Below are 24,914 nucleotides of genomic sequence, written 5' to 3'. Positions count from 1 at the left end.
ATTTCAGATCGAGTCGTAGGATTACAAAATATACTATTAAAAATAATCTTTATATAACTCAGTGGTAATTTAAATAAATCTAGTTAACATGGTGGGTATAGTGCGGCCCTACCTTGCACCCCCAAAATATAAATACTGACTATAAATTGACAAGAAAACACATAAAACAATGTTACAAAATAGGAAGTATGTGATATGAATATACTTGAACTGACTTCCCGGGGCCAGAATTGGCCCCTGAGCCTTGGGTTTTACACATGTGTTTCAGACAGTTGCATGGGGGCGCCCACCCCATATTCATAGGAATAGAATTTAGGATTGTCATTTGGCATGTCGCAAAACCACGTGGAAAAAAACACGTATTTTGAATGGCGTTCGAAAAGGATAGCGTTCACTGCCACCGTGTAAACAATGGCTGAATGCATGGTAACGGCAACACATGAAATGCGCGTGAAACAGAAGGGAATAGAGGATCAGGTTGGAATAACGCTGGAGGTGGGAAGCCTGTTATGAGAGGGATGGATGGGTGGAGGGGCAGAAAGGGAGAGTGGAGGGGAGGGGAGGGGTCAGAGCTGCGCATCTGTACACTCAGAAAGGAGAGGGAGACGGAGGAAGGAGGACAGGACATGATGAGGACGACAACAGCGCAAATGAACGAATCCACATCGGGATGGGAGACGACAGGCGAGAGAAGCGCGGAGACGGCATGAGAGAGACGCGCCTCGGTCGCGCCAACATGGAGGCGTAGCATGATCCATCCTCTCATTGTAGCCTAGCAGCAGCATCATTCTCCCGTCCAACCTGAGCGACGAGGAGGACAGAGACGGGGAGATGGGCTCCCAGGTCGTGCAGACCCTGCGTCAGGGAGTCTGGGCATCCCTGACGGGGGGCTGGTACCACGACCCGGACCAGAGCAAATTCAACAACTCCTGCCACCTCTATCTGTGGCTCTTCCTCCTGATGCTGCCACTGTCGCTCCATCTGGTGAGTCCTCTTTCAAGATTATTTTGGAACATGACGTCCAAGGCCGCCGAACGTGACGTGATCACAGCCCTGTCTGTCTGCCGTCCTCAGCATTCTACGTCTGCAGGTATCAGTCATTGTCTTCTGGGTGCGCAGGGAGAAAGTGTAGGATGGAGAAAACATGACTGTCGCAGTGTTTCTCCTCTGCATGCAGGACTGAACGCATGGCTGCTTCTGGAAGAGGCAGCAGGCAACATGAGGGGTGACACTGTGATAAGAGCATTGTCATGGCCTGTGAGGATAAATGCACCCTGAGCTCCATCCCTTACCAAGAAAACACTTCGATAGGCAAATGAGGCAAATGTCACTGTCAATTCCAAATTTCTCTCTGTCAGTACCTTGCCACTGATTGAAAATATGTCTCTGGACTTCCTGTGCCTGAAATTCTACATAACTCAAATGTCATCTTTCATTTTGGAATCTTTAGAAGTGACAATTATTCTTATTTTTGTTTGCTAGTGATGGGACGAAACAAGAGCAGAAAAAAAAAACACCAATGAAGGCCATTTTTCCACAAAAATAAACAATCCCATCTCATTTATTTCTTAAAACAATAGTTTGTTTTGGGACCCCACCTAATAAAAGATAATCATGTGACTGTCTAATGTTCAATAAACCAGACAGGGAACACTAGGATACAGACATTCACACTTTGCCACAATGAGAATGTTAACCACTTCTGTTTGAAAACACCTTCTCCGATAACAACAAGCTCCTGCTGGCAGACACAGACAGAGTTCAAATTTCAAGTGTACTGGCCGTTTTCTGAAGGTCGTGTTCGACACAGCTGCTGTGACGATCGAAACAAAAGCGATCTTATCTTTATTTATATCCCATGTTCAATCATCAATATTGGTTCCTGTTCTAGACAAAAATGTAAAAAATAGGATAAAAAGTTTTTCAAATCTTCCACATGAAATCCTGATGCTGAGATCCGTTCCCTCCTCCTCAGGCTCTCCCACCGACCGCCATGGCTCTGAGCATCTACTGCTCCTCCATCACCGTCTTCTTCGTCCTCATCAAGTTGGCCAACTACCGGCTGCACCTGATGTTTGACGAGGGCGAGGCGGTGGTCCGCAGCAGCCTGTCTGACCTCAGCAAGGCTCCGGATAAGAAGAGCAACGCCTCCGACTCCTGCTTACCTGCAAACATCAGGTGGAACGTGACACAGCTGAGACACGCCACATCACAGTCGACCCAACATTTGCTGTGTCATCACTAAGTCTGACTTAGAAGGGATTATTCAAAGCTAATGAATCGTGAGGAACATGAGTCATTTATTCACCTGTGTATGGTTCTCCTAGGCTAGTACACAGTCAGGGAGGGAAGAGTGGCTGAGATTCTGTTGAGGAGGAAAAACTTGATGCTACTTCAAGGCTTTCGTGGTGCTTTCACACTAGGGGTTCTGTCTCGAGACAAAGCTCTTTCGTCTCAGATGTGAACACAAGCGAGGTGGGTTTTGCCCGCGACTTCCCTTGTTGGTTTTGGTTTTATAAACTGGCCATCCTGTTGGCCAACACTGAGATCTCACCAACCCAAGTTGTGGATCACTGAGGTCCCTCAGTAACTCTCAGAAAGACAGTTCACTTTTCACAATGATCTCTGTATATACAGTATTATATATATACACACTTGACAGTCTGTTGCCCCCAAACGGCTCCCAACCTGATTATTATTAATATCTAGGCCAGAGGGCCACATCCCAGATGATCACCAATGAATTATTCACACGGAAAACCAAAATGTAGTTCAAGATCTACTTCTAGAATCAAGAGGAGGGAGTCACACTGAGAGGTAGGCTGGATGTTGGAAGATGGAGGCAGCAGAGACAAGGACAAGCAGTGAGGCGATGAGGAGAGAGACTTGGGAGGATAGTGGAGAGGCCTGATGGGAAACAATAATATGATCCAAGGAGAAAGGAAGGAGGGGAAAGAGAGAAAATAGAGGGAAAGGGATGAAAAATTAGCTGCTAAATGTGAGGTGGGCCCTTTGCCTGTATTCATGCGCCCCTCATGAGGTCAGAGCAAAAGCAAAATCATGATATTATTTAATGCATTTTTCCGTCTGAATGAAAGACTAATGCTCTTTTCAACACTATTTCTGGTGAAGAAATCAAATTATGAAGGAAAATACTGGAAAATACAAATTCAAAAATTGAAAACAATGTAAATATCTGTTCATACTTCCATTTTGTAAGCAAGATATCCACCACTTAAAAAGATCCTTCATGATTTCTAATTCATATTGAGTTCTTTACGCAGAGTGGAAACAAAAAATGCAGATGTGTTGTTACACTTGTCCCTATTTTATACTATTTTATTCTACTTGAAGGCCGCTGACGTTGGTCACAGGAAAGAATGTGGCTCCTCGGAGTTAAAGTGTGAGAGAGAGTGGTGGTGGTAGCAGGGACCGATCATGCCGCGAGGACTGGGACGCTAGATGGTTCAGTAGTGGAGGAAGTTGAAACAGCTCATGAGGAGTTTATTGTCGAGAGAGAGAGGGACGTGCAGGGCTCCATCCCTCTTCTGAACTCTGCCAGCAAGCGTGAGGAAAATTATCAGTGAAGATGCGTAAGAAGCACAGTCACGTCTGCTATTCTTAGTTTGTCTTTTCTGCGCTGCCGAGCCTCTCAGATGCTTCATGATAAAGTGTCTGGCTCAGAGTGGCGCAGAGATTTGGTCTGACTCATTTGAAAGACTTAGCCAGCAAGTGAGCTGATGACTGGAAGTCACTCGTGCTCTCTCTCAAACACTCGGGTTCTGCAAAGTGAACGTGAAAGAGGGATCTATTCTGACCCATTTCTCTGTGAAGAAAACGTCATTTTTCTCTTAGTGATTTAACAATTTACCTAAAATGACCAGTGATTTTAGGGAAAAGATTTACTTACTACAATCTGAACTTGAACTTGTATGTTGACAGAAATTTGTATCAACATTACATACACATAAGTGAAGCATAGCATATTGAAGAACTTTTTTTTTTATCACAGCTTTTGTCTCTGATGCTGATTCATTGTTCATGCTCCTTAATTTCAATCAACACCTGCCTCTGAAAACTGTTTTCAGTGAGAGCGGTGAAAAAAAAAATTGAGTTGACACACAACTGCAGCTCCTGCATCACTACAGTGTTTCTGCGCGCGCCCCCTCCAGTTGTGATCAGTCATCTCCAGCCAGATGTTCTCATTTTTAAATTCCCAAAAACATGCCAAGCGCCAACCTGCTCACCTGGTGTGACAGCGATCCTTCTCCACAGAGACGCTGACTCAGGCTCCTCCATTCCTGTCTCTTCCAGGAGATCATTCATTCTGACCTTTGTTCCGTCTCCTTGTCTCCCAGGAAGAGCAGCACGGTCCCAGACAGTGTTGCCATGACGATGTTGGCACGCAAGCGCCCCAGTTCTGTGATTCAGGTGACGGTGAAACAAACGGAAACGGACCCAGGACTGATCGGGGTGGTGAGTAACCGGACCCAGCCACAGAAGTCCATTACATTGATGATGCTTCCTAATGTGACTCTTTTGCTGCAGGAGTGTTCCAAATCTGACCAGATGAAGGCAGTGGAAGGTGATGTAGTTCTCTGTCTAATATGAATGAATACGTCGCTGATGTGTGAGCTCAACAGCAGCAACAGGGGCTGGTCTAGATAAAGCTGATGTGTATGGTCAAACGTCACCACACATCAGATGTCGAGAATGAATTGCACTTTTCACAGAGTAACATTTCTTTTACTCTGTCTTGTATGAGAAAAATATTTTTTTAGTTAAAAAAGGGTCATTCACTTTGAATAAGACTCAGTTTAAGATAATGTTTTTCAGCATTTAAGATGAAGTTTCAAAAAGTACATTTTGTAAAGCAAATGAAAACTATATAATGAGAATGAACAATGGAAGAAAGTAAAAAATAACAGTTAAGAAATGCTCTAAACTCTAATGTGATGCAAGAATTTAATTTCAGATTAAGCCAAATAAATATATGGATAAAAGTTACTTACATTACAATAATAATAATAATAATAATAATAATAATAAATCATGGCTTTAGTAAAAAAAAAATATAAGTAGAAAAATATCAATAAAAGAAGCTTAGATGTTTGGAGAGGAACAGAAAATGTAGCTGACTCTGAAGACAAAACAATAAAACAGAAAACATAGAAAAATGAACACAAGCAGTAACTATGAAATCTAGTGATAACGCAGCATGACGGTCAGGAACCATAAATCTAAGGCTGTGGTCCTCCAGCGTGTTTCTGTGCCTGATGTGTTTCTGGTTTACTCCGGCTCTAGGTCAGAGTGCGGGTGGAGCGGTGGAGAGGCCACTCGAGGGAGGTGTTGACCCGAGCCCAGAACCCTCTCCCGATGACCTCACGAGCCCCAATCCCGACCAGGCGGCCCCTCTGCTGCAGGCCCAGCAGAGGCCCCCGTCCCGAGCAGAGCCAGAGGAGACTCAAGCAGGATGTTCTGGAGAGACTGTGAAAACGGATGCAGAGGTCATCGGCTCTAAGGTGGAACACGGGGACGTTCAGCTCTCAATAGCAGAGGAGGAATCAGAGCTGGAGAGGACAGAGGGTGCGGGGACCGAACTGCATCTGGACAAGGAGGCGTCTGATAAAGAAGCTGCTGACGAAGGCCTTCCTCCCTCCAGAGGAAGTGAGGAGGAAAGTGAGGAAGGTAGTGAGAGCCGGAAAGAGCCGTCGGATGCAAATAACAACTCGTTGGAGACCCCGGAGGACCCGGTGGAGGACCTGGACGACATCCCAGAACCTACTGCAGAGGTCAGTCCATGTTAGTTTTCTGCCATCACTTTGGGAGTGATTTCCCCTGTACTGTTTCAGAATTGTCCTTTTATGTAGTGCACTCTCATACTCATTCATCATGGATGTCTTGGTTATGACAATACATTGTATGATGTGGTGCACCTGGAATTGGTGCAGTGAAAAATGTTCCCTGAGAAAGGCCATTAATGTATCATAATATCTTCCAAATATTTCATACTTGTTCTGTTTTTTTTTTTACTAATTTCATATATTTCTAAACTATACAATCACATTCGGCTGTCTTCATCTCTATACTATACATGTCTATTTCTGTACATATTTTTATTTTCAGAACTGTAGTTTTTTTAAGATTTTTTTTTCCAGACATAATAAAACATTTTCTTTTATGGGAATGTTTTCTTCCCTTAATTCCCATATTAAAATGAGTGTTCTTCAGCATTGAAGTCCTTTTTCTCAATATGCACATTTGTTTTTGTCTTTAGTTATCATGTTTCCATCATGTTTCTTCTTTCATTCCTGCTTCAAAAATAACTCTGTTTCAGTTTTTTTCTGTCTTTTTCTGTCTTCCTTCACCTCAAAACAACCCTTTTCAACTTCACTTTCTCTTTTTAAAAACACTTCTCTTGAATACCTTTTCTCTTCTGCTCATGAGGATGACGAAGAACAGGAGGAGGATTATTGTTCGGATGAAATTGAGGTGGTTCTGGTGGACAACTCTGGACCAGCGTCTTCGGCCACTCACCTGGACGACAGTGACACAGTGAAGATCGTCATCACCATGAGCTGTGATGCTCAGACGGCCGCTCAGCTGGAGGAGAGTGTCAAGCAGAGTCTGCTGAAGAACGCACAGGCAGGAGCATTAATATTTATATATCACTCTAAAAGCAGGCTGTTCATGAGGTTTTTATTTGTATTAAAGGCCCAAAAGGAAGCAGGAGAATGCCACATCAAAATCCCTGTCATCACCTTCGACTCGCCTGAGGAGGAGAAACAGGAGGAGGAAGAAGGAGTGGCCCGCTCAGAGGAGGAACTCACCCCGAAACAACATCCGACCACCAGTCCGAGCGAAGAGTTCCACCTGTGTAGAGAGTCGGTGAGCTCCGAGTCCACCACGCTGGAGTGTCCGGAGACAGAGCAGGAGAACACTGGACACATGCTGACCAACGACAGCACACCGAGCCCGCAGGCCACCAACGACAACAGCTCGTCTGGGATCGACGTCCACTCCCACCCAGACGACTCGGACCCTCTCGACTCGAACGTGGACCCGCAAGGCTTCCTGCGTCTGCCTCCGACGCTTGGTCGCTATGGCCCAGGAGGGAGGACGCACATCCGCGGTCTGAGCATGGACAGCGGGAAGGATGCTGTGCTGCTGTCCAGTCGCTCCAATTGCACGGTAAGTCTCAGCTCTCCTATTTCCTGCCAACGTAAGCATCTTCTGTGAGCGTGGTGACACGACTGGCACCTGCTGTCTAACTGAACTCGGTGTTATGAACACGAATTAGACCGATAACGTGTCCGGGGCAGTAATATCGGGAGTGTGAGCCAGTCATCTCTGTGGTGAAGGAGTGCTCAGTGCCTTTGCAGTCACGACTCAAATATTGACAGTATTATGATCCATATTATGCTTATTATATGCTCATTCTAACACAAGTGATTCACATTTCGATGGAAAAAAAACATTGTAGAATTTAACATGACATTTAATCATGTTAGTTATTATTATTATTATTCATTTATTTCATAATCATGATGATATTCACAATAAAAATGCAAACAAGTAATACGCCATGAATAAATCAAAGCCATTTTTTTTATTGTGGACTTCCTCTGTGTCTATCAGGCCACCATGACCAGCTCCAAGTCTGATCTGGAGGCGAAGGAGGGACAGATTCCAAACGAATCCAACTTCTTGGAGTTTGTCTCCTTGTTGGGGTCCCTCAGTGCCAGAGGGGGAGGGGCCACTTCCCAGGACGAGGAGGAACCAGAGACCAACGCTTGTGAGGACGCTGAATGCTCCCCTAAAGGTTCAATGCATTCGCATTTCACATACTTTTTTTAAAATTCCAAATCATTTCATGACTCACACCGATTGATTCACCTTTCACTTGTGAGGACGACCAGATATTGTGAACGTGATCTCAACTAAACAAGATAGAAGGCAACACACCTTATGTGAATAGCTAATACCAGTTGGTAATAACAAAACTGATAAGTCTATTCATCTTCATCCTCAAGTTCTAGGTGCATCACATGGTCACACTCAGGGAAGCTGTTTTGCACCAGCTGTCACTTTCTAAATCTGAATCGTGTCTGTGATCGCCTCAGCTGCCGAAAATCTAACTCCCAAACCAGAGGAGACGAGAGCAGAGTGCAACCCTGACCACAAAGCAGAGAGACCCAAACCGCCCACCAGCCTGGTTCCTGACACGCTGCAGGCCATTCCACCGACACACATCCCCATCGTCTCCCCTGACAGGTGAGCAGCCTAAACACTCATCCATCTATGGAGGTCAATAAAAATCTGTCAAGTGTGTTTGTGTCCGACAGCCCTCAGACCGACAGAGAAAAGGATCCGGACTATGACTCGCTACCCTCTCAGACCTCCCAGTCGGAGAGCTCCATGCTGCAGGTCATTTGCAGACCGGAAGCCACCAACAAAGAAGAAGCCTACACGTTTCACACTGTGCACAGTAAGCTGCTTCCCTTCCGTTGGCAAATTCTAACTTTAAACGTGTAGAAGACGCTTTAAAAATAAAAAAACGGAATACGATTGACGCCCAAAACACCTCAACTGAGTCCTTTGACACATCAAAGATGGATCCCTCATCTAAAAATACACTTGAAAGACAGTGATCTGAGTTTTAGAAAGACTTGTGATGAGCATAATAAAAGTTGTTGTGTGGAGGACAAATTATCCGAAGCAATAGGACCAGGGATCACAACCGGCCTTGTAGCCCAGTCCTAGTGTGCATCGAAATAGTTTCTCTTCGTGTTTTTTTAGAGGAGGTTCAACTGCCTTTTCCTATACAGACAGCAAGCTCAGATCACAACATCATCCGAGGAGTCAGTCTCGTCGTCCAGGTGCACAATTTGTCTTACTGTAGCAACAACAGGGCCAGAATCCTCAACTTAAATTCCACATTCAAGGATTGTACTTAGGTTTTGTCCCTTATTTACATGTATATTTTACATCCAATATTTCCCGTCTGCCCTCTGATCTGTTTAATGTGTACTGACTAGGAGATCGTCCTCGGAAACTGTACGCAGAAAGAGCCTTGAATCTACCCCTGGGAGCCGAACTCATCACCGGAAACATGTGGTATTTTCTTTCCTCCCTACATGCTATTTCACTGTTGCTGCGCCCATGGAGGCTAGTTTTACATGTGAACTCTATGGTGTGTATTCAGTGACTTGTTGTCGACCTCGTCTAACTCGGAGTGCCAGGACGGCCTGGTGGGAGGTCACTCCGACTGCCCCTTCCAACGCCGCATCATTCCCTCACACAGGCTCCGGCCTCGGCGGACACACCCAGAGATCTTCCAGGTGAGTCACATGACGGAAACTTAAAAACACATTTGCTGCTGGACATGGACTTTTCAAGTGGTCATGTGCCAAACTGATGGTTCCGGAGCAAAATCTGGGCCGCCAGGTCAATTTACGTGGCCCACTAGAGGTTCCAGTGCATGCCATATCACGAAAATGTGTGTTTGAAATTCAGTGAGGTTCGAGTATCAATAATGAATATTGGCAATAATTATACGGTACATTGTCTTTGCTTCAAGGCAGATGATAGTGAAGCTACATCTGTGTCTTTACATTACTTTCCCAGGAGGAAGACTCCTTAGATGAGTCATCAGAAACCTCAACTCAAGAGAAACCAAAAAGAAAGATTTACTACAAACTGAAACTCTTTCCTGGGAAATGGATCAACCTTTTATACGACCGACTCACTCTGCTGGCCTTACTGGACAGGTAACTGTGAGCTGAGTGACGCCTCAAAATATCTGGATTTCCGTTCAATGAACTTATTTTTCCACACAGAAACCAAGATGTTCTTGAGAACCTTGTTGCCATCTTCATGGCCGTCCTGGTGTCCTTTTTGGGCTTCGTACTTCTCAACGATGGATGCTTCAAGGACTTCTGGGTGTTTCAGTTCTGCCTTGTCATCGCCAGTTGTCAGTACTCTTTATTAAAGGTAATAAACTCTAATAACCTCAGTAGAGTAGAAGTAGCTTCACAGGTTTCACTTCCAACTGGAGTTCCTCTTCTGGTGTAACTTCATGTTACAGGTGTCACGTGTTTATACATATATTTGTCTTTATTTGTTGTGTTTGTTTTTCAGAGCGTTCAACCCGACGCGGCTTCACCGACACACGTGAGTTGTTGACACAACAATGCACTGTGCTCACTAGTGTTCATAAGCTTCATAGAATCTTAACACCGTTACGAGTATTCCTCTCAAAAACTCTCATGATGGAGACGCTTGTTAGTCCCCAAATGTGTTTCCTTGAACCATCTCGATGAAGCCATGTTGCGTGTCCCAACAGGGCCACAACCAGCTGGTAGCTTACAGCCGGGCAGCGTACTTCTGCATCTTCTGCACGTTGATCTGGATGCTGGAGCAGCTGCTGAGGAGGAAGGACCTGCCCGTGTCCAGTTTGTATGGGGTCACCATCGTTTGCCACGATGCACTCAGCTTCTTACGGAACCTGCTCGTCGGTGAGGAACTATGTCTGTCCGTGCCAAAGCATGGTCTGCACATCATTCATTGTTTATTTATTTATTCATTTTATGCTGCAGGTTTCACCCACTGCTTCCCCATCACGTTCCTCGTGGGCCTTTTCCCGCAAATCAACACCTTCACCATCTACCTGCTGGAGCAGATTGACATGCACTTTTTTGGCGGGACAGGTGAGGTTGTTGTTGCCCCACAATTTTAACTGTCCCAGAATTTGATTTCATGAACCTTCCTCAGTGACTTCTCACTTCTCCCACAGCTGTGAGCAGTCGCTTTGTTCTCTGTCATTCCAGAGCATCGCAATTTCCCTAGAATATTTTCTTCATTTCTGATCAAGAGTTATGACACCGACATTTACCGTTCACTATTGTGTTTTAAATATTGAGCTTAAACACAATTAGTTCCTAAAAAATTAGTCAGCAAGAACTAGGATGAAAACTGGTGCAGATGGAAGACAGCCTGATAGACGTGGTGCGTCGAGTGAGAGTCTCGTCTGAGTTGACCATTCATGCACCCAGGAACAAACACAGAGATGTTTGTTGTGTTGTGTGACTTTGTTAAGACCGTTATTTCCTGTCATAAAAGTTCCACTTATACAGAAAAGAGAATTTTGAATTGGCAGGGACAATTTTGATCAGATCCTGTACTTGCTCAAGTGTGTTCCAGAACACTACTGCCACCTGCTGCTCAATTCAGCATGATATCGGTGATATTTTAAATGCTTAAAAAGGTATCTAATTACGAGTGGTGGGACTTTAACATGTTTAACATGTGTATTTAATTTAATTTAATTTCACAGTTTGCTCTCCAGACAACAGGGAACCTTTGTAAGTGCAGGAGTTCCTGGTCCACTGATCACACTGATGCACAAGACACGTGGCAGCTAGGATGATAACAACAACAACAAACATGGAGGAATCCCTGAACAAAAGCAAACAAAAGTGTCCGTTTGCTTTTGTTCAGGGAGGTTTTTCACTACACAATCGCCAGGGTTTCCACTACTCTGAATGGACTTGAAATTCTTATAAAATTGAAATTCTTATGCTAATATTTTCAAGACATTAAAAGAGCTTTGGTTTAAATAAGGTGATATAAAAACATGAATATAACCACCATGGTGATTTATTGTGCGATTGTCAAACTGATGCAAAATAAACAATATTTTGCTGTTTAAGTGTTTGTATGGGTCCATCATTAGTTTCACGAACATACCACATTCATTGAAATTGAAAAAAGTGGATTCTTTGGCAAATATTAACAATTAATTGAGAAAACAAGTTGCTGGAAGCCTGTGCTCTGCTTTTCTGGTTCTGTCCCAAAAATATTCAAGCAGTAAAAACTACCACTAAAATCACTCACAGCATCTGTCAACACTGTCTTCTCAAGAGAAGCATTTCTGTGTTTGCTTGTGAATGTGTTTGTTTTTGAAAACAAGCCAGAGATTTTTTTTGCCAAAACGCTGTTCTGACATTGTATTTTTCTGTGTCCCAGCGGCTACCAGCCTGCTCTCTGCGGTCTACAGCATCCTCCGCAGTGTGATCGCTCTGTCTCTGCTGTACGGTTTTTGTTTTGGAGCTCTGAAGGTAACAACTACACACTAACAAAGCCTCACACCAAGTGCTGTAGATAAGGGGTTTAAAAATAGTCTCCATCAGCGAGATATATTTAAGCATCTGCCTGAGTTAAAGATATCCCTCAGCCTGACAGTGGACAGGACGATAAGGAAAATACAAAATATTGCTCCTCGGGGGGAAGAAATGAAGGCTAAGCAGCGTATCATGTTAAACTCAATACTTGTGGTTGTGTTTTCGACAGGAGCCCTGGGATGAGCAGCACACGCCGGCCTTGTTCTCTGGTTTCTGTGGACTGCTGGTGGTCTTCTCGTACCACCTGAGCCGACAGAGCAGTGATCCCTCCGTGCTGCTGTAGGTACCGAGAGGAAAGACCCCTGAGCTGAGCCTGAAATTCATTCTCATATTCATTGTAAAGCCTTGCATGAATTGGCTTTTACTTATTCAGTTGCATAAAATGCATTGAGCTATAAAGGTTTATTTCTTATTTTATAATTCAACTTTGCTGCATGTATACTATATTTTAAAATTATTTATTTTTTTAAATTACTATTCAACAAAAAAAACGAAATAAATAAAATTGAGACTTGAGTTATCCCGTTTGGAAGGAAGAAGAAATAAATCAGTAAATAATGGTGCTAAATTATCAGTTATTTTTAAACTCTTTCAGAATTAATTCATTATTTAGAGCTTGTAAAATTAATATTATTTAGTGAAGTGACGCCCGTGTCCGTACAGTTGCATTTGGGTGAAACATGATTTGTTTATTTATTTTTATAGATCCCTGATCAAATCAAAGGTCATGCCTGCTTTGGTCGATAGTGATGAAGAGGAGGAAGAAGACGCAGATATTAAAGATCCCCTGCCCAAGAAGCTGCAGAACTCAATGGTGAATATGAATGTTTCGTTGGTGACCCTTTTTCAATAGTTTACGTGGGAAAACATCTGTTTTTAAACACTATAATTTTGGATTTTAAAGGATGTAAAATCAAGTTATAAGGTTATACCGAGATCTTTGGGGTGAAAGGGGTCAAGAACATACAAGACCGGGTCTGGAGGTGGTTCCAGACATTTTCTAATAACCAAGTTATTCTGAGATAAAAATACAGCATATTTATTTAATATTTACAGTAAGATTGTCTTTGAGTGGAATTTCCCTCTCGTCCTCCCACAGAAGGAGATTCTGCTGTCAGATGTGATCGTGTGTTCTGTCGCCTACATCCTGACCTTTGCCATCACGGCCAGCACCGTCTTTCTGTCCCTGAAGGTGAGACTCTTATCCCTTGTGCATCGGTCTCCCTTCAAATGTGGAAGCATTTATGGCACTCCCCTCATTTCAGCCGTTTGTGACCATCGTCTTGTACGCGCTGGCGGGGACGGTTGGGTTCGTCACCCACTACCTGATCCCCCAGCTGAGGAAGCACCATCCCTGGCTGTGGATCTCCCACCCTGTCCTCAAGACTAAAGAGTACTACCAGTTTGAACCCAGAGGTCAGCAACAGACGGAATTGACTTCAGCATCTCTGACTGTTGGCTAACATGTCATCTTGCTGCAGAGGATGCGGTGCTGATGTGGTTTGAGCGGCTGTATGTGGGGCTTCTGTGCTTTGAGAAGTACGTGGTTTATCCAGCCATTGTTCTGAGCGCGCTCACCAACGACGCCTTCGCCCTCAGCCACCGCAAGAAGCTGGGAATCCAGTAAGCGTCCTGAACACACCCTCAGAACGACGCTCGACCTGTTTCTGAGCCCACTGTCCGTTCTTCCCCCAGCTGTGACGTCCTTCTCACCACGGTGGCCGGTTTAAAACTCCTGCGCTCCTCCTTCTGTGACCCGAGCTTCCAGTTCCTCACGCTGCTCTTCACGCTGGTGTTTTTCCACTTCGACTGCCCCCGCGCCTCCGAAAGCTTCCTGCTGGACTTCTTCGTCATGTCCATCCTCTTCCACAAGGTCGGAAAACATTCAACTAGACATGCTTGGTCTCAACATTATGAGATCATCAGCTCATCAGCGGATTGACTTTAATGGCCTGGGTGGAGCTGGTCCAGATTTCCAGCTTCTGCTTGATCTGTGTTTAAAACCTTCCCTGGTTTTTGACTTATTTCTGAGACCATAATCACCTTCTTTTGAATCTATTACACTTGTTGCGTCATCTTGTCCTAAATTGTGTTTTTCAACTGTATTAAATTTCACAAAGGCTTTGGCAAAAAAGTATGAACGAAGACCGTGAGAAATATTACGGTATAATGTCCGCTGGAGGGCAGCATTTTTCTTGTGCTGACTGCTGTGTTCTTATTGTGGCCATCAGAAAACTACCTTTGTGTGTTAGGAACCATCTCTGGATGAGCTGCTTTATAATGGACATGCTAGTTAAGAATAAGAACAAGAACAAGAACAAGAACAAGAACAAGAATAATAACATTATTATTATTATTATTATTATTATTATTACACTAATAATAATATCGGATATTTAGATTGTTGTTAGGCATCTTTTATTTTTTATTTATTTATATTTGTGCTTACTAATGAACGCAAAATCAAATGCCACGCAAGATTCTGCTTGAAGCTGACATTTTGAGTATGTTACAGTAATAAATAATGTAGCAATCTAACAAAAATAAGAATTCAGTTCGCGACAATCCAATTCGTTGGATGGACGTTGTAGTTGTGGCTCTCTAATGATGTAATATTACAAGTTCACCATTCTCCCCAAAATGATCCTTCTGGTGAACAATATGAATGCTCCGTATTAACAAGAACATTCACATCGCTTAATTTTTTTTCCATAAGAAAAGGCGTTTCAGGTGAATTCTGACTATTTTGTATTCAGAATTAAGCAGTGGTTCTTCAATCAAACTAATTGTTTGTTAATCTAGTAAAACCAGATGATCTAGTAGATCTAGTTAAACAAATATTAAGCTTAATGTTGTATCTTTCCAGAAATGGTGGGAGAAATATTATGGTAGTTTTTCCATGCATGGTCGTGTGTGTGACTTAACTCCACCTCTCCACCCAGATGCGTGAGCTGCTGCTGAAGCTCCACTTCATCCTGGTCTACATTGCACCCTGGCAGATCGCCTGGGGAAGCGCATTCCATGCCTTCGCTCAGCCGTTCGCCGTCCCTCGTATCCTTTCACTGCAGTGCGCGGTGTGTGTAGCAAGTGTCACCGTCGTTCTCCTGACCGGTTTGTGTCCAGACTCGGCCATGCTGCTGCTCCAGACTCTCCTCACCACCGTCTTCTACACGCCGCTAGCACCGTTTCTTGGCAGTGCCATCTTCATCTCCTCGTATCCGCGACCCATCAAGTTCTGGGAGAGAAACTACAAGTAAGAAGCAGTGGTGGTGCAGAACACAACGCACTTGCAACACTGTGGTTGGTGCCGCAGGTTTGCTCTCGCAGTGTAAAAAGTATTGGTTAATTTAAAACCGTTCTGGAGGTGTGATTGTTCATACCAGTGGTGTCGCCCGGTGACACCTGTCCTCACTTTGTTGCTCAGAAAAATCAATGATGGGAGCCAAAAATAACTTCATGAATGTCAAAACGGTATGTTATTTTTGGACGTTTTCTGTGCTAAAATTACACTTCCTGATGTCAACTGGGGGACATCTACATCTTTCAAAGCAGTTTTTTTCAATAAATTAATTCACTTATAAATATAAACCGTGACAAAAGTAAAGAATAACTTAACTGTGTTCTGCAGCAGAAGTTATGTATTTTTATGTATTTGTTTGCGAACAGAAAGTCTCCTAAATGGACCAATATATCCCAGTAAAACTGTAAGGGATGGCAGGAAAGGAGTTCACTTAAATGTGTAAAAAGTGCCCACCCATTGATTTGTAATGGGCCAAGCGGCACATCCGGACAGGTGAGCAGACATGTCGATTATATTAGTTATAAAATACAATCTAATCACTGTACTGAACTGAACTCCGTGTCGCTGCTGACTGATTGCACTAAGAATATTTGACACGAAATGTATTTTAAAAAGTAGAATAGTTTAGAAGATGTCATTTAGAACAGTGATAGTGGGTAAAAAAAATCACAGTGTGTAGGTAAAATGATAGTTTATCTTGCTGTTTCTGCAACACCAGAAAAATGTGTTTATTCTCCAAAAAAAAGATTTTTTATTAACGTTTTTACATCTATGTTTTAACTGGACCACGCCATTATTTGGTTCATGCCTTACTTTCTGGATGTGTTTTTGTTTCTCAGTGCCGGTTTTTCATTGTCTCCATGTTGTTTCCTGCAGCACCAAGCGCATTGACAACTCCAACAGCAGACTGGTGTCTCAGGTGGACAAGGAGACAGGTGGGTGTGAACTGAATCTTTTGCTGAGAGTGACGCGCGTGTATCGCATGTGGCAGCGTGGCATCCGTGACGGAGTGTTGCCATAATTCCACGGTACTTTCTCACATATTGCCACACATTGTGAACATGTACTGTACTATGATAAATACTCCAATGGCTTATAAATGACAAAAATGCATTTTAACACATGTCATAGTGAATGCTTTCCCTGTGACTATCGTCTGCAGGATGTGATGATAACAATCTGAACTCCATCTTCTACGAGTACCTGACGCGCTCGCTGCAGGACTCTCTCTGCGGCGACCTGATGTTGGGTCGCTGGGGAAACTACAGCGCCGGCGACTGCTTCATCCTGGCCTCCGACTACCTCAACGCTCTGGTGCACCTCATCGAGATCGGGAACGGGCTGGTGACTTTCCAGCTGAGGGGACTGGAGTTCAGAGGTTTGGCACTCGTCATTCATCAAGTGTTTCTGTCCTCGGAGCTTCATGAGCTGGTCTTTCAGGAACCTACTGCCAGCAGCGAGAGGTGGAGGCCATCACGGAGGGCGTGGAGGAGGACGACGGATGCTGCTGCTGTGAGCCCGGCCACCTTCCCCACATGCTGTCCTGTAACGCTGCCTTCAACCTCCGCTGGCTGGCCTGGGAGGTGATGGCCACCAAGTACCTGCTGGAGGGCTACAGCATCAGCGAGAACAACGCTGCAACCATGCTGCAGGTCTATGACCTGCGAAAGCTGCTCATCACCTACTACCTGAAGGTGTCCAAAAGGTTCCACATTGCTGCTATATTATTGAAGCCTACATTTCTAAGACTCACTTTCTCTTCAGAGTATCATCTACTACCTGGTCCACTCCCCGAAACTCACCACGTGGCTGAAGGACGAGTCCGTCCAGGAGGCGCTTCAGTCCTACACCAAGTGGCACCACATCGAGCGAGACCCCCAGGTCTTCAGCGTGAAGATCGATGAAGACTATGTCCACTGCCTGCAGGGCGTGACCCGGGCCAGCTTCTGCAATGTTTACCTGGAGTGGATCCAGTATTGTGCTGGCAAGATGGAGACGGTAACAATAAAGAGATAAAGAAGAAAGAGAGAGAGAAAATATAACTTAAAACGAATGCTTTTCCTATGTTCTGCACACTGGTTTCCACCTGATGGAGAACAAAACTAACTTTGCTGTTTGTCGTGTCTCCTCCCAGCCTGTGGACTGTGATGAAGACTCTCAGCTGGTCACGCTCTCCTACGCTCTCTCTGTGTTGGGGAGGAGATCACTTGGCACTGCGTCACACAACATGTCCAACAGGTGCGAATAACTTAGACTATTATTATAATAAAAATAGTCATCCATGTAGAATCCTAAAAAAAAGTTTGATACAGCATCAATATATTGCAAGACCACACAGCGGCCGAGTGGTTAGCACTCTCTCGCCGGTTCGATTCCCGGGTCGGACCAGTGGCATTTCAGCATGGAGTTTGCATGTTCGGGATCTGCTGCCTAAGACATACTAAGTTGGGTGTATTCCTGCCTCTCGCCTATTGGCCGCTGGGACAGGCTCCCGCGACTCTGGACAGGACTAAGCGCTGTTACAGTATCTATCGATATTAGACATATACCTGCAGTTATGTGGATGATCCACTAGAGAGCAGAAGAAGACAGACTTCTGTTTGATTCCACTCTGTCGTCTCTCCTCTGTGAAGCCTGGAGTCCTTCCTGTATGGCTTCAACACCCTGTTTAAAGGGGACTTCCGGATTGCCACTAAAGACGAGTGGGTGTTCGCGGATCTGGATCTGCTACAGAAGGTGGTGGCTCCTGCTGTCAGGATGAGCCTCAAATTACATCAGGTAAATGTGGTCGGGATTTCTAAGAGGATCCACTGTGTGTGTTTTATTTATGAACTGAAGAGATCAAGCGTGAAGGTTTGGAGGGTCTTTGTGTGTGTGTGGCTGGCTCCAAGTCTCCCGTGATGGACCTGCCCCCTTCCTCTACATCCCCTGTCTCTCGCCCTGGATAGCTGGGAGTCTTAACCAATTACTATTCAAATAATTAGCTTTAAAATCAGTCCACAGCATGTGCACCATTCCTATGTGTCCTGTGCAAGACTCATCGGAACCACTTATGAGAACCGGTGTGGCCACCAGCACATCTTTGGGACACCATCTTCGCCCTCAAGTGTGACAATAGCCGAGTAATTCCCACTCAAGTCCAGAGAAGTTTCCAGTACCAATTCACCAATGACAACAAAATGAGTAATACAAGATCTGACTGAACCAATAGAAGCAGATCCTGGCTTTTTCAAAGGCCTGAGATGAATTACTCCATTATGCTTTGTTGTCCTTCATCGACAGAGACCCTCTCAGCTCAGTCTAATATTTGGTTTCCTCATGACATTTACCGAGCCTCTCCACTCATCAATCACATGTCTCCTGACCGTAACAGGATCATTTCACGTGTCTGGAGGAGACGGAGGAGGCATCCATCTTGTATGAAGCCATCACCAACTACCGGAGCAGCCTGGTCATCTGCCACGAGAGCGACCCGGCTTGGAGGAAGGCGGTTCTGTCCAGCCGGGACACGCTGCTGACGCTCAGACACATGATCGACGACGGCACGGACGAGTACAAGATCATCATGCTGTACAAGAGACACTTGAGCTTCAAAGTTATCAAGGTACCTGCTACTTCACTGGTCGAACCCTTTCTATATTGTTAATATTATACAATGGTTGTTACGCTTTTAGATGTAGAATTGTGGACAGTCACACCATTAAAAGACAGTGAATTTTAATGTAAACAAATGCACCCACCTCCACACAGATCAATAAGGAGTGTGTTCGTGGTCTGTGGGCCGGTCAGCAGCAAGAACTGGTCTTCTTACGCAACCGAAACCCAGAGCGTGGCAGCATCCAGAACTCCAAGCAAGCGTTGCGGAACATGGTGAACTCATCCTGCGACCAGCCTCTGGGGTACCCCATGTGCGTGCAGGCTGACTCACTCACGGCTGTTCAAAGAACATGGCCGCCGCTTACCCGACGTGTGCGCACTGTTGTTTTCCAGGTATGTGTCACCGCTGACGACGTCGTATGCAGGAACTCACCGGACGCTGCGCAGCATCGGAGGAGGAGCCCTGAGTCTGGACGCCATTCGCTCATGGCTCTGCTCCAAATGGCTACGGTCAGATTCAATGAAATGTTTCCATAGACACCGTCCAGCAGGCGCGGTCCTCCGAGGATCCTTGAGGCTTTGAATGAGAAATACAGCTTTTAATTAAAGATGACACAGAGGTCAAGGTCACACAGACGCTACACTACTCATCCAATATCTTCAGTATCAGTGGGACTAAAACTACAGGGCTAGTACACTAGAAGTCATAGCAGCAGGGGAAGAAGTAGTTTTGATGAGAGTTTTAAAATGAACTGCAGTCATTGCATTTCATTCAAAGGTCACACCAGTAGTATCAGAAGTAGTAGTAGATGTAGCGCCGCCTGTAAAGGTGGAAGCATGCTGGCAGTGGGTGTTGCATGGGAGGCGTAATAGCAGTAGTAAAAGAAGAAGAGTATCGGATAGCAAAAACAAAAAGTTATAGATGAAGTAGTAGTGAAGAAGTATTTATTGTCGTATCAATGAAAAAGTACTAGTTGAAGAGTTGGAAATAAAACTAGATTTAGTTAGTGGAAATGAATAAGTAGAACTGTAATAATAGTTCAAATGAAGAATCCAAAGTAGTTGTAGAAGTAGAAATGACAAAGTTAAGGTTGTTGCAGTAGGAATGATGAAGTGAGTGAGAGTAGTAGCAAAACAGTAGTACTTGAAAAAATGCAATGCAGTAGCAGTTGTTGCCAATTAGCAGTAGAAGGAGAAGTTGTAGTTGAAAAAGTCAAAGTAGTTGTACTAGAAACTAGAACTACTTGAAAAGACAGTAGTAGTGGCAGCAGCATGACTAGTACTATCAGTATACGGAGCAGCAGTAATAGTTGCAGTGGAAGATACTGTAGGATATAGGAAAAGCTATAAGCTAGTAGTAATAGTGGTAGTACATTGGTAGGATAATGCATGTGGTGCAGTCGTGACAGAGAAGAAGCAGGTACTGATGAGAGTCGTTGATCCACAGAATAAAAAAATAGTGTCTGTGGATGAAATGGTTTTGACCCTGTCAGATTACGCAGGAGTGTGGTGTGGGAGCTCTGCCAAGCCTTGTTAGATTCTGCAGCACAGCAGCATCTTGCTGCCTGTAAATCTCATCTGTGGCGCTGCACCTCCTCCGAGCTCTGAGGTCACACCGCCCGGTCCACTGCTGCCGCGCTCTAAAGCGCTCCAAGATCTGAGTTTCGCTTTCCCATTAGATTAGATTGCTAATCCTGTTTGGTAGGCCTGGAGTTTAAGGTGTTTCATTTGAGTAAGTAGCCTCGATGGAGCGAGCCGCTACAGCTGACCACGTTTAACCACATTAGGACGGACGACTCATGTGTGTGTGTGTGTGTGTGTGTTCAGCAGGGTGCGGAAGGACAACCTGACCACCTGCAACAGTGGAGTGAACATGGAGGATGTGGACTGCGGCGCCGGCGGCTCGTCCTCGCTGAGCCACAACCGCCCCTCCTCTGTCACCTCCAACAGCTTGAGTCTTTACCAGCACAGAACCAGAACCACACGCAGCCACAGACACCACAACTCAGGTACACACACATTGGTTCAAGCTAAGCACACTATTGATGTCAATAGAAATACCACAATATTCAGTTGTGATTCAAGCAGTTCATTCAGAGTGCAAATGTGTGTGTGTGTGTGTAGCAAGGAGGGAGTACCGGAGCAGGTCAGTGCAGCCGCAGGGTCAGCGACCTCCAGTCAGCAGCCAATCAGGACCCATCCTGGACTCGGGTTCCAATCACGGTCTGGTCCAGCGATTGTCCAATAGTCAGCTGTCCTTTAACACGTCCATCGCCTCCATTTTCTCACAGGTAACCACACATACACACACACACACAAACATGGATGTCATTCAGAAGAAAATAACGTCCGTCTCTTCTCAGGTTCCTCGACTGTCTGGTGCCGGCGGAATCAGTTCTCAGCTCCAGGCAGCTCAGCACCAGCCAAGGTCCAGCCAGGTAACACTCCCGTTCAGTCAAAGGATGAAGTTAGAACACACTGTAACACACAGCTGTTAATAGATGATGACAAAAAGACTTGCTCAACAGCACCTCAGCAGGTGTCCCTGTAGACAAAGGGTGCAAAGCTGGACCGTCCTACTAGAGAAAGTCCTTCACAAGAGAAGCTTGTGGAGCACTGCTTTCTGAGATTCTTCGAAGATGAAGTCAATATATTATGGACTAATAAAGGCAGTGGTAATGACCAAGCACTAGAACAGTGATAAAGTCTAAAAGCCTTCATAAATAGTGAGGAAAATCACCATCATTTGACGCTATATTAGAGGGGAAAAATAGATCACATTGAAGATTCTAGCTAAAGTTTCCCCATTGTTTGTTAATGAGCCAAGAGCACTAGCTAAAACAAACCGACTGGCTCTGAATAAACCAAATGTTTTAACTTAATAAAACGTTTGGTTCATTCAATGTAATCTTTTTTCAATGTGGACGTACCAAAGTTTTGACGTTTTGCTCAGTTACTCTTGAACCAGTGGCCTCTTCTTTGTGTCTGTGATCTGTGTGATATTGAATGTCCGCGACGCTACTGCCACCTGCTGTCACAAGCATGAACACGAATTATGTCGGAAGAAAAAACGCCAAGGACGGTGATGTCGGGCAACAAAATCCCTGTGAATGGAAATGAGAGGTCACAGTCGTTTAGACTTTCCTCTCAGATACAGTTCCATGTCACATGATGGCATTCCACTGCAGCATGACCTGCGGCACCAGCAGCTCTATACAGTCGTTTCAGAGACACTTTTCTCAATCGCTCTCTCTGAGGTCCGATGTTTCGACTCTTTATTTAGCTCCATGACTAATTTGTTTACAGCATGTCGGTCCTTACTGGAAAAGCTTTCTCCTTCACATGGATTCTTAATGATTATTATGAATGATAATCACAAATACTTGTAAGTATCAGGATGTAACTTAAGTAATTTTCCATTGTAAACTCTACCAGGAAAACAGTTCCTGGCTGATGACTGAAGCGTGTGATAACGGTCCATCGATGAAAGGTTTCATTATGAGCAGCAGGAACTGATGACTCTCCCTGCCCCGGGTGCCCCTCCAGGTCTCCTCCTCCTCCTCCACTCTCAGCCTGCTCTTCGGCAAGAGAAGCTTCTCCAGCGGGCTGGTCATCTCCGGCCTGTCAGCCGCCGAAGGAGGCAACACCACCGACACGCAGTCCTCGTCCAGCGTCAACATCGTCATGGGGCCGTCGCACCGCTCCGCCAGCAGGGCCACGCAGGTACCAGAGCCTTTTTCGAGATGAAAGCGGCAGTCTACATCTGACCAGTCATAGTCGCTAAACATCTCAATACCTCACCCATGAAGTTTTCCAAATCAGTTCAGTTACAAATAAATGAGTCACGAAATTCTTCTGCTTAGTTCATGACTTGTGGCAGTGGAGAAGCCTGCAATCCTCACACACGTGGTTGAACAAAAGCAACCAACAAGCTTCAGGCATTTCACGTTTTTTTTAATGTCAAGGCCCTTTTAAGGAACATTTCCTCTGATGATTGAGGAGTTTCTGGTAAAAAGGCATCTCTGGCGTCACTGCTGGTAATGGTGATGACTCAACCCGCGGAGAGGAATACACGAGGAACATGAGGTGCCGTTTTTAGCAGGAAGTGACCTCAGGAAGTAATTTGACTCGTGATAGTGGACACAGATGATTATTAAATTCACTGGCATCTTTCGGTTTATCGGCTGCAGAGATGAACTCCAACAGCATTTGGTCTTCTTTTTTGTGCCCTCACAGTGGACGTCAGAAGCCTATGAAAGCATCGACGCGTCGTACGCAGCGAAAGACGGCACGCAGACATGTGACCGCGGCTGCAGTCAGGGACTGGACAAGACGCAAGAGGAAGACGACTCCCCCTCGGCGCTGTCAGGAGATCAGAAGACGGAATGATGAGAAACAGATGCAGAGTGCCACAACGCGACGGAGCGGCGCGCACATGAACCACCTCTGCATGTGCTCTCCCCTTGTTGTCTGAATGTAAACAAGTGTTACAACACGACCCTGGATTTGGTTGTTGAAATAAATGATGTTTTTAAATGACGGTGTCCAAAGGCAGCTCAACTTTGCCCGGTCGGCTGGTGACTGAACACGAGCGGTTCAACTTGTGGGAATGATTTTGACTTCCCGACCCATTTATCACACACTCTCTATCTATTTGCACATTTCTCTGTTGTCCAAGGCGTCAAGTATTAAACGCCGACTGTCATCATGGTGACACTTCAGGTGTGATCTAAAGTCTGCATACACCGAGTGTTGGAAAGCGAAAATAGAATTTTAGTTTGCAATGAGTGTTCAACCATACTATCTGGAGCCTTCTGTTTACATTATCAGCCTGTTATATAGTGGGATGCTATGTTGTGTTGTTTTTAAAATTATATGAAACGCAGTCTGAAACATAAAAAAAAATAGAAAAATTAGACCATCTAAACATTAACTTTCTTTGACAAACAAAATACAGCGGTACCTCGGTTCTCGACCACAATCCGTCCCAGAAGCGAATTGTTCGAAATCTGAATCGATTTTTCCCACTACAATGAATGGAAAAAGAAATAATGCGTTCCAGGCCTTAAAAGAGGCTTTTGTAGGAGTGAATGTAGAGTGTCTGCTGCAGGTGCGCTGTTCCTCTATGTGTGTGGCCGCTGCATGTGGGAGGGGTTGCCGAGTGAGTGACGTCTCTCCAGAAGTGAAGAGGTGCCCGGTGCGTGTCCAGCTCTGAATGTGCGCTTCTGTGCAGTTTGGCTGTGACAAAGTCATAAACCAAGTCACGCTCTGTCCCAGACTCGCCTCATCCCTGTCCCAGCTCCAGCCCACAACAGGACATCAAACCCTGGAGTGGAGCTCCAGCCTCGGAGGTGTGGAGAGCGAGCACCTCCCCTGTGACACTCTACCACGGTCCAGTGCAGAGACAGGAAAGGTTTTACACCTCAATATGAAGAACAAACAGTCAGTAAATGTAGCTAACGGGACACGTCTGCATACAGAGGCTGCGTTATACACAATAACAAAGCGCGTCGTGGGTCAGCTGATTGGTCCGCGCACGTTATGTTTTGCTGGCTTTTTTTGGGGGCGTTCGAGTTCTGGATTTTCGTTCGAAAATCAGAAGCAAAAAAATCTCGAAATGTTTGTTCAAACTCCGATTTGTTCGAAGTCCGGGACGTTTGAAAACCGAGGTACGACTGTATATTCTCGACTATTCATGGAACATTACAAAATAATTTTAAAAAGTAGTAAAAAAAACGTAACCACATTTGAATATTCAATAATTTTTGGTATTGGCTTCAGCCTCAGCTGTCGGTTTTAGCAGTGGCGCTACATGGGTTTGAGAAATTTAGACA

At 44.9% G+C, this 24,914-nt stretch overlaps 1 protein-coding gene across 7 annotated transcripts; it reads left to right on the top strand.

Annotated features, from left to right (window-relative positions):
* The first annotated feature begins 571 nt into the window (after positions 1 to 571).
* pcnx2 (pecanex 2) lies at positions 572 to 23,616 on the top strand. Of its 7 annotated transcripts, none has more exons than XM_053875487.1 (40): positions 572 to 984; positions 1,976 to 2,178; positions 4,359 to 4,476; positions 4,549 to 4,585; positions 5,305 to 5,792; positions 6,463 to 6,645; positions 6,715 to 7,191; positions 7,639 to 7,822; positions 8,124 to 8,274; positions 8,346 to 8,488; positions 9,039 to 9,117; positions 9,206 to 9,341; positions 9,628 to 9,770; positions 9,840 to 9,993; positions 10,141 to 10,173; positions 10,346 to 10,517; positions 10,599 to 10,709; positions 12,028 to 12,119; positions 12,352 to 12,461; positions 12,888 to 12,996; positions 13,282 to 13,374; positions 13,448 to 13,598; positions 13,664 to 13,805; positions 13,878 to 14,055; positions 15,125 to 15,233; positions 15,306 to 15,435; positions 16,360 to 16,418; positions 16,646 to 16,861; positions 16,924 to 17,177; positions 17,248 to 17,481; positions 17,618 to 17,721; positions 18,117 to 18,261; positions 18,857 to 19,087; positions 19,234 to 19,391; positions 19,474 to 19,590; positions 20,911 to 21,089; positions 21,205 to 21,371; positions 21,444 to 21,518; positions 22,627 to 22,803; positions 23,317 to 23,616. In XM_053875487.1, the coding sequence occupies exons 1-40, from the start codon at positions 832 to 834 to the stop codon at positions 23,467 to 23,469; spliced, it is 6,348 nt and encodes a 2,115-aa protein (XP_053731462.1). In that variant the 5' UTR covers positions 572 to 831; the 3' UTR covers positions 23,470 to 23,616. The 7 variants fall into 7 exon arrangements, with proteins under 7 accessions (XP_053731462.1, XP_053731459.1, XP_053731461.1 ...); XM_053875484.1 differs by having other exon boundaries at positions 8,328 to 8,488; positions 20,908 to 21,089; XM_053875486.1 differs by having other exon boundaries at positions 6,448 to 6,645.
* Positions 23,617 to 24,914: the final 1,298 nt, after the last annotated feature.

The sequence above is a fragment of the Synchiropus splendidus genome, chromosome 9, assembly GCF_027744825.2.
Source record: "Synchiropus splendidus isolate RoL2022-P1 chromosome 9, RoL_Sspl_1.0, whole genome shotgun sequence".
Classification (NCBI taxonomy): Eukaryota; Metazoa; Chordata; class Actinopteri; order Syngnathiformes; family Callionymidae; genus Synchiropus; species Synchiropus splendidus.
Note: the sequence above shows the minus strand (reverse complement) of the source record. Positions and strands in the feature narration are given on the sequence as shown.

What these genes read in the sequence shown, in the direction of transcription:
- pcnx2 (XM_053875481.1), top strand. Translation starts at nt 832, where the DNA reads ATGGGCTCCCAGGTCGTGCAGACCCTGCGTCAGGGAGTCTGGGCATCC. An exon ending in CTACCAGTTTGAACCCAGAG is followed by an intron (nt 13,599 to 13,663) that starts GTCAGCAACAGA and finishes ATCTTGCTGCAG; the next exon opens with AGGATGCGGTGCTGATGTGG. An exon ending in GTGCTGGCAAGATGGAGACG is followed by an intron (nt 17,482 to 17,617) that starts GTAACAATAAAG and finishes GTCTCCTCCCAG; the next exon opens with CCTGTGGACTGTGATGAAGA.